At 34.5% G+C, this 9,639-nt stretch overlaps 1 protein-coding gene across 1 annotated transcript; it reads right to left on the minus strand.

Moving 5' to 3' along the window:
* Positions 1-5,854: 5,854 nt before the first annotated feature.
* On the minus strand, positions 5,855-8,540 carry LOC111405909 (wall-associated receptor kinase-like 22). The gene is made up of 3 exons (XM_023035012.1): positions 7,641-8,540; positions 7,233-7,358; positions 5,855-7,164 (listed from the first exon to the last, which is right to left on the minus strand). Exons 1-3 carry the CDS (start codon positions 8,500-8,502, stop codon positions 6,020-6,022), a joined length of 2,133 nt encoding a protein of 710 aa, XP_022890780.1. The 5' UTR covers positions 8,503-8,540; the 3' UTR covers positions 5,855-6,019.
* Between the last annotated feature and the right edge of the window lie 1,099 nt (positions 8,541-9,639).

Genomic DNA, 9,639 nt, shown 5'->3' on the forward strand with positions numbered 1-9,639 from the left:
ATTAATGGTTGTATACATGGCCATTCTAGAAAGTATTAATAATTTTGGCAAGTCTAGTATGAGCAATGATGGGAAGAATGTTTTTGCAAATGAACATGGAATTTGGGGAAAATTTAAGAAATTGTGTCGCAAGGATTTTAAATAAAATATTAAGTACAAGTTAATGGTACTTTTGGTTATTCGATAAAGCAACTACAATAAACTAACGTAGTTTTCATCTAACCCTCCCTCTTCTAACATGTGAAATGGAAGAAATGAGAAAAAAACAATCAATTTTAATGAGATCCTCTTCACAAATAATTTTAGAAAAAACTTATCAGGAGAAAATTCTTTTTAGATTCAAATATGCCGGTAATGGCCTTAATCAGTTTCAAAGACCCCCTTCCGATGTTGATGGATTGAAGTTTAATATGACGGGCAATTGGCGTAAGACCATCATTAAGTCGTGCTGCATTTTTTTCTTTCTTTCTTCGGTCTTTAAAATTGAAGGAAGTTATCTTGAAGTGAGTTTAAGAGAAAAATGAGTAAATAACAACATTGGCTGAGAATTTGCATGTTATGATTTTGAAATAGCAAAACATAAATACGTTTCAATATTCTGAATCACAAGACAACTTTTTTATTCAAGCTGCATCTGCTTAAGAATGATTTTCATAGAAAATCGTAAACTTTGACCATTGGACATTTGAACGAATTGAGTGAACCTGATAGCTCTATTAACACCAGGAAACTTGAACAATTGAGACCATATTCATATCAATTATGTTAAAAAAGCAAGTGCACGAATGTTGGACAAACTTATTTATTCTGAATTATGCTATCATCAAGCTCCTTTCACATCCAGCAGAACATATTCATTTTTTTTACAAGAGCTTGATATGTGCACAATTTTCGTTATACGGTGACAAGACTTGATCTAGGACTTTTGCTTGCTAAAAGCTGCATTTTTTTTTTTTTTTTTTTTTTTTGCGTTATGACTTCGTCAAATTTTATGTGTAGAAGTAGAGCTAGTTTGTCAAGTACATTATGTCTTCAATAGATTCATATGTACTACTATAATGGCGTTTTCTCATGGAATTGTAATTATCTTGAAAAATCTCTTCAACTATTCAATGCTCTCTTGTCCTCTTCAGCCGTTCAAGTTCTGCTGCCACTTCTTTCGTGCTTAGTCTTTCTTTTCCATGCATTTAGCTTTAGGCAGCTTTTGGCAAAGCTTGGCTATTGTAAGAATCTCCTCCTTTTAACCTTAATTTGCCACTGGGTTCTAGAATTTTAGATAAGCTATTCTTTTTAACTACCTATTGAAAGCTAAGTACCAGGCCTTCATCACTTGTTTTAGATGAGATTTAAGAATTTGGTAACTACAACTCCAAAAGCATAAACATCACTCTTATCGTGAAGTTGTCCCTATCAGAAGTATTCAGGATCCAAGTAACCAATGTGCCCTTACCCATATTTTTAATTGAATCTTATCTCGAGAGTCCAAAGTCAGATACTAGGCTCATGGGAAGCATATGAATGCAAGTAAGCCCGGGCACTTGCAACTTCTGAAGCAATACGTAGACTGTTCTCCCAAGAAATTGTTGAAATGCTAGGCTCATCATGAAGATGGTGAGAGAGGGTGCCATTGGACATATTCATACACTAATGATATAACTCCAGCCTGCAAACAGCATCCTGACAATTTCACTATGTACCTGTGGTTTATATGCGATAGACTAAATAATTCATTAATGAACTGACCTACTTGACTTTGATTGATTATGTCGGACCTTTTTCAGCCACTATGCTTTCACTTGACAACATTTCCCTCTTTTCCAAGAGTTTGACCTTCATTAAATTTGTATGTTGCATTCTTCAACTCTTGAATCTTGAAGAGTTTAAGAAGTGTATAAACAACTTGTCATGGAAGCTAAGGTATGTACAATCTTTGCCCTCATGGCACATCTCCAAGTGGTAAAAGGGGAGGGTGGAGAAATCCAGCTTTGCTTGAGGCTATTGCGTCAAGGGTTCGAATCCTGAAATATGGATTTGGCTCTTGGGTAAGTGCAAGTGTACAAGCAGCCTTCCACCTTGTACTCTTGGAGGCATAACCTGCGATTTACTTCCCTCACGATGCTTCAGGGCAGGGGTGGTGGGGAACCCTTAAGGTTAGGGTTTAACCTTTTAAGTTATGTACAATCTTTGCCCCCAGGGCACATCTCCAAGTGGTAAAAAGGGAGGGTGGAGAAATCCAGCTTTACTTGAGGCTGCCGCGTCAAGGGTTCGAATCCTGAAATATGGATTTGGCTCTTGGGTAAGTGCAAGTGTACAAGCAGCCTTCTACCTTATATCCTTGGAGGCATAACCTGCGATTTACCTCCCTCACAATGCTCCAGGACAAGGGCGGTGGGGGACCCTCAAGGTTGGAATTCAACCTTTAAGTTATGTACAATCTTTGAACTATGTGCACTTATATATGCCACTTAAATATGCCTCCACAGTACATGAAATTTGGGCACCACGATATTGTCGCTACTCCATCGTGGATGATAAATGGGCCACCAATAATGTGGACATTTCTTCAAAAGGGCAAAATAGACTTTACGTATGTCGAACATTTCTCGTTAAATTATAAATGGTAGTGTAATGACCCAAAATTTAAAGATTTAGGGGGGTGTATTTAATCGAGACTTTTAAAAACTTTTAGAGATTTAAAAAGTTTGGATGTATTCAATTGAAACTTTTAGAGACTCTCTAAAAGTTTGAGTGTATTCAATAGAGACTTTTATAGACTTTTAAAAAGCCTCCAGAAGTTACGGGGTATTCAATTGAAATTTTTTAGAAGTCTCTATAAGTTTTGGGGTATTCAATTTAGAGGGACTTTCAGGGAATTTAAAATTTTTTGGACTTTCAGATACTTTTTAATAGAAAATATAAATAGGATTTTTCTCCCAAAATCTCTCATCTATAGAGAGATTTCTAAAAAGAGTATGCTATTCTTATTTCTCTCTAGGTTTTTCCTCTATCTCTTCCAATTAGGTATTTCTTTAAATCTTTGCTATGAGTTTTCTTCAAATCAAGTTATGGTAAATTTTCACTAGTTAATCTCTCTCTCCCTCTAATTTCAAAGATTCGTTTTTAAGTGAATGTTGTGAATTCTCATAAATATTCCTCGATATCTCACATTTAACACTGTGAAAAGCATATTTCCTTAAAAAAAAAAATTTCTCAAAAGTCTTTAGTAAAAGTCTCCACAAATCCAGGAAAAACTTTTACTAATTCCTACCAAATCCATAAAAATTACTTAAAATTTCACAAAGTCCACAAAAGTCACCTACTTAAAAAAGTCTCCAAAAGTTTTTAAAAATCCCAATTGAATACACCCCCCTTAAAATCGTTACTAAAACCTTTATTCTATAATTAAATAAATTAAATCAAACATCCAACATAAAAATCTTTCTAGTTCCATCTATAAGGTAAATAAAACATATGAAAAACATAATTAACTGAAACATGTCCCAAATCTTAAATTTCAAATTTCACATGAAGATAAAACTGTGCTAAGAAAAATAAAAATCTATAGTTATGTTACTCAAAATTTATTTATTTTGAATTCCACGATTTCTAGCATCACGGCTGCACCGCCCAACTTGCCAACCAACGAACCGTTCTAATTTGTGAGGAGTATGGAAAAATAGTGAGTACATGAAAATACTCAGTAGGATATAATTATTAATGGTGCAATCCCGTATAAAAATTTTAAAACATGCATCATGAAATCATACCGTCTCGTATCTTTAAATCTAGCAAGAGTTCATATTATATTATTGTACTGAATGACTGTATCATTCATATCATAACATATCATATCATAATTTTAACTTTCATGAGCATAAAAAATTCATCAACATGAAAAATATTTTGACGGGGTAGAAAAATACTGTACCTCGATATCCTACCTCGTGAGATAATTCAGTTTTTGAAAGAAAATATCCGAATTCAAGTTCCAAACTATTTTTTTGTATTTGTTGTTGCTACTAGGACATGCATCCATATTTCTTTTTCTCTTTATGGTGGATAATATACATATTTACTTACTGTACTTAAAATAGAAAAGGGAAGCACCTTTTAACCGTCTATATCCCATTATTCCACGACCTGCTTTTCCCCTAAAATGCCTCAATCTAGTATAATCTACAGTTATTTGCTCCTTATCTAGTCATCATGTGGAGTCCATCAATTCGTAAAGTCAAGCAATTAAATAATACTAAAATAATCAATCCCTAAAATCAAGGAAACCTACCCTATTCTTTCTCCAAATCAAAGCAATGGCAAAGGGGAGGGCGGATAGGGCTCAGCGCGACAGTGTACAGAGTTCGATTCCCCGCAAGGTGGAATTGACTTTGTTGCAAGCGGGAGTTACCATATGGGTTAACAGCCTTGACCTATCCATGTGCTCTCCACCCTGGCTCCTGGGAGGCACATCCTGCGATTTACCTCCTCCACGATGGCCCAGGGCAGGGTCGGTGGGGACCCTTAAGGTTGGGGTTCAACCTTTTTTTTTAATATTAAATAAACCTACCTCTTTTTATTCATAACAATTTCTATACGTGCATACAATTCAAAATCAAGATAGTTCCATGCACACAAACACACATGTCAACGCACATCTTCCTTCCAAGTTTTAATTGAATTTGAAAACTAATTTTTATCAATTTCATCAAACAGAAATTTTTTGGTGCTTGCTTATACAAATCGATTTTTTCTCGAGTCTAATGTGCACGATTAATTACGATCTATCCAACGAGCCCAATATTCATATATTTATTATTGCTCCGTCAATATCTATATTTTAACCCAAATAAAATTGAGATTTACTTTATATATACTTTAATCCCTAAACTTTCAAAACGTTAAAATATAGCATGCAAAATTAAATTCCATTCTACCAAAATTTTAGGGACATTACAGGTAGACTTTTTTCTTTTTCACCAACTAAAACGAATTTCCATCAACTTTCCCCGTAAAAAATTACTTGTAAGTAAAATCATTCATAAGTTAAAAATTTCACTTATAAGTAAAAAAATGACTTCACTTAAGTAGTAAAATGTTTACGTGTTAGTAAAAAATTCATAATAAATTAAACAATTATGAACTATTTAAAAGGATTTACTTAAAAGTTAAAAAAAAAAAATGCTTATAAATGAAACTATATTTTGCTCATACATCAATACTTCAACATTTACTAATATAGTGTAGCAGCAAAAGCCTTATTAGAAGGACACACCATAATCCACCTTAATACAATCCGCTAATCATATTCTCCCAAATTCGATAGATGTACCAAACGCGACTTTAGTGCAATAGCAAAGTGAACAAAAGACAAAAATGGTTCAATATAACTATCCGTAAGTGTATTAACAAAAGTTACTTATGTTTATACATAAAATATTTATTTTTAGCTGGATGCTTAAACCTACTTATAAGTAGTTTAGTGCACATTTGGCTAAGCTTTAAATATTTACTATAAGTACTAATAAAGCTAAAGCTACTCATTATAAGTTTTTAAGTTCACTTTTTCAAAAAAGGGATTAGGGGATTAGGGAAATTGTTTATAGCTGCATAATCAGAAAAATACTGAGAGATTAGCTGCTATGATTCCTAGAAGAGGATCAAATTCATCGAGGTAACTTACAACATTACCTACTGTTGAATTTATTTATGCTGCTGCGGATGTTATCTTTTTATTGATTGTTTCTATCTATATGCTTACTTTTGGTTTTATTTGTATTTTTTGAATGTAATTATGTCTCGCTCCTTCTAAAGAATATATGATGTCAAACAGAAATTGTAACAAAGAAATGTATTAGAAATGACAAGAAGAAAGAAATGATACTTAATAGTTTTTTGCAGAAGATTTTAAAAGTTGATCAGGATACATGTCAATACATTTAGTTGAATGTGGTAGCTCCTTTATTATTTGAAGGAAAATTCTAACTTTCAAATTCAAGTGGAGCTAGTTTGTCCACCATTTCGTTTAATCGTTCTCTTCCACAATTTCATTGGTGCTATTGGAGTTTGAGCTTGGACTAATGGAATGGTAATTGTCCTGACAACTCTCTTCAAGAACCAAATGCTTTCTTGTCCTTCTCAGCTGTTCAAGTTCTGATGCCACTTCTTTCATGCTTGGTCTCTTCCGCGCATTTAGCTTTAGGCATCTCTTGGCAAGTTTGGAAACTGCAATAATATCCTCTTTATGACCTTCATTTGCTACTAGCTTCTCCAGAATCGCATACAAAGAGTTCTCTTTCAGTGCAAATCGGAAGCGTATTGCTAGACCTTCATTACAGTTTTTGGAAGAGATGGCTTTTCGACCTGTTAGGAGTTCAGCAAGAACTACCCCAAATGCATAAACATCGCTCTTGTCATTTAGTTGCCCTGAGTGGAAGTATTCAGGATCTAAGTAACCAAATGTGCCTCCTACGAGTGTTGTCAAGTGAGTCTTATCAATGGATACTGACCTTGAGAGTCCAAAGTCGGACACTACAGCCCTATAATTCTCATCCAGTAATATGTTACTCGACTTTATGTCTCTATGAAAAATGGCTGTTGAAGCACATGAATGCAAGTAAGCCAGGGCTCCTGCAATTTCTGCAGCGATACGTAGACGGTTGTCCCAAGAAATTGTCGAGACGTTGTGCTCATCATGAAGATGGTGAGAGAGGGTTCCATTGGGCACATATTCATATACTAATAATGGAACTTCTGTCTCCAAACAACAACCTAACAATTTCACTATATGCCTATGGTTTATTTGGGACAGAATGAAAACTTCATTAATGAACTGGCTGACTTGGCTCTCATCAATGATATTGGACCTTTTTACAGCCACTATGCTGCCATCTGACAGCATTCCTTTGTAGACAGTACCAACTCCTCCTTTACCAATAATACGACATTTGTTGAATTTGTCTGTTGCCTTCTCCAACTCTTCAATCACGAAGAGTTTTGTTTCAGGAAACACATTTCCTGTACTCGAAGAGATCTGTTGTTGAAGTAGGAAACCACCATTTCTCTTGAAGAGCTTCTGCTTAACTTTCCTTTCATTCATTTTCTTAATTTTACGGAAGAGCCAGAGAATAACAGCTACCAGAAATAGAAGGCCAGCGGCGAGGCCAACTCCTGTTTGCACGGCTAGAATTAACAGATTTCCAAGAATTAATGAAGACAGAAAGTGGAGAAGGATATACCTAAGGGAATGAACAATGCCAATATATGTCCTCGACTATGTTGGCAATAGTAGCTTCCTGGTGTGTTTCTGCAGCGGCTTTTCTCTTGGCAGTCATTGAGATTGGGCTTTATACATTCATCAATATCTGCAATAGTGAAAATAAAGTGCAAGTAAAGATTATCTTATTGTTGTCTGGAAATTAAATGTTGTCTTGCGATAGAGAAGTAAATTTGTTATGAGTGGGCAGTTTGTTGTTTCTATTTACTCGTAAGTCGTGACATATGACATATGACTTATGGGCAGTTTGTAGATTTTATCCTTTTATTCAATTCACTTCTTTCATTGCCTTATTTATTTATAACTGAAACAAAGTTTGGGCTTATGGAGGAGAACGGACAAGTCTTGGAAGAGATAGAGGAAATGTTACCTTCGCATCCCTTGGGAAGGTAAGGATTCCCTTGGTAACCTGGATTGCATATGCATCTGTATCCCCCACCTCCATCATTGTCATAGCAATTACTATTCGGGCCGCAGCGATAGTCGTTTTTTGTCTTCGCGTTGCTGCAACTAGTGTTTCCAACTGTCCAGTTAAAGACTACAGGAACATAATACCTTTCATTACAAGTAGAAAAATTATGTCGATGATCAATTTCTACGTCCGTGGCTGCAAAAAAGAAAAGGCCACATGGATCTGATGGCCAGGACTCTTTCAAGGTATTTATTCTATTAACCCACAAAGTAAAAATTGAGAAATCTTTCGGTAAACTTGACTGGCAGCAACCAAAGCCCGAGCAAGATGAAGTGGATCTGACTATGTCAGTGCGGTTGCAGAGAGATCCACATCCTGTTAGGAACTCTTTAGTTGTATTATTAACAACGTAGGCAAACAAATCACATCCTACTACAACAAACTTATTTTTTGTGTGGGACAAACTGAAACGTCTAAAATTAAATTCTGGAGTAGGTTGTACTCTCAAACTTTCTCCAGATGATCTATTGAAAGTCATATTTAGAACTGGGAAGTTGGAGACCCTTACATGATGATGTGGTATGGAGATGTGTTCTATCTTCATTTTGAAGTCAACTAGAAATGCAGAATTCGATGCAATATCGCATATGATTTCAAATTGCCCATCAAGATAGCAGCCCTTATTTATGCCGAACGGATAAGGAATTTCTACTTCTCCACATTTTTCTTGGCAACCATCCAACGCCAAGGAGACTACAGCTGCTTTATGTGATCGGAAGAGTACTGAGATTATGCATACGATCATTAGATGAAGAAGCATTTCTGCGTCTACTCCCACTTCCAGCTATTATATATGCTTCTACTTTTAATGAATGATGAATCTTATTACGTACCATACATGAATAAATACTGGTGCAGACGGCCATCTTTTTCGAAAGACTAATGGAAATTGGGGGCCCGGTTGGTAGGAATCAACTAATTGTCAATTTTGAATATTCATTGAGCATTTTTTGACTTGTGTTAATTGTTAATGCATTTTTACACTTAACTACTAACTTTTTGTACTATTAGTCTATCTTGGATTAAAAACATTATTTTTATGGAATTAACTGTTTACGGTATATTATACCCTTGTTTGATCCCCATTCTTTGGAAAAAAAATGAATTCTTCTACAGTATTTTGATATCATTTTAACCACACATTTTTCAATAAAAAAATATTACACGTAAATTCAAAACTTTTCATTACTTTTTAACCACACATTTTCCATTCATACACTATTCGAAAATTCATTTTTCCCTTAAAATGGGGCTCAAACAAGGGCTATGTATAAATCTAAAGAAAGTGCTGCTCCCACTTGGGTTGACTGCTTCTCCCACGAGAGGATTATTTCTTGTCCTGTTGGGAGAACTTTTCCTAATGGCTAATACAATATTTGTTGAGGCTATCATGAACATTAAAGTCAACAATTTGGTAGGTAAACCTAGGTTCATCAATAATGGCTTCAAGAAATGTTAAGACAACATCTTTTGGGTCCTTTAGTTATGAAGGACTTACTTTTGGGTGTGTTAGGGTGCAAGTTATTATAAACTCAAACAACAAAATTAAAATTGTGATTTTTATTTTTATTTTTTGTTTTTTTTTGGTTCAAAAATGAAAGCATAGAAGCGGTGTAAGGTCTTTGTTTCAAATCCTGATTGTGTCCTTATTTTTTCATTTAAGATCATTATCTATGATGCATTGATGTAGATATGCGTCGGACAGGTCGACACACGATTTTTTAGAAATTAAAATTCTTCATTTATATAGTATAGTATAGTATAAATTTAATTTTATACTTGTAATTAATTTTTCTTATTGAAATCTTTTACGTATGAGTATTTATTTTTTATTTACTAATAACATTGAGTTAAAAATATATAGGCCCTATTTGATCCACAATTTTTCAAGAAAATA

The sequence above is a fragment of the Olea europaea genome, chromosome 12 (genome assembly GCF_002742605.1).
Source record: "Olea europaea var. sylvestris chromosome 12, O_europaea_v1, whole genome shotgun sequence".
NCBI lineage: Eukaryota > Viridiplantae > Streptophyta > Magnoliopsida > Lamiales > Oleaceae > Olea > Olea europaea.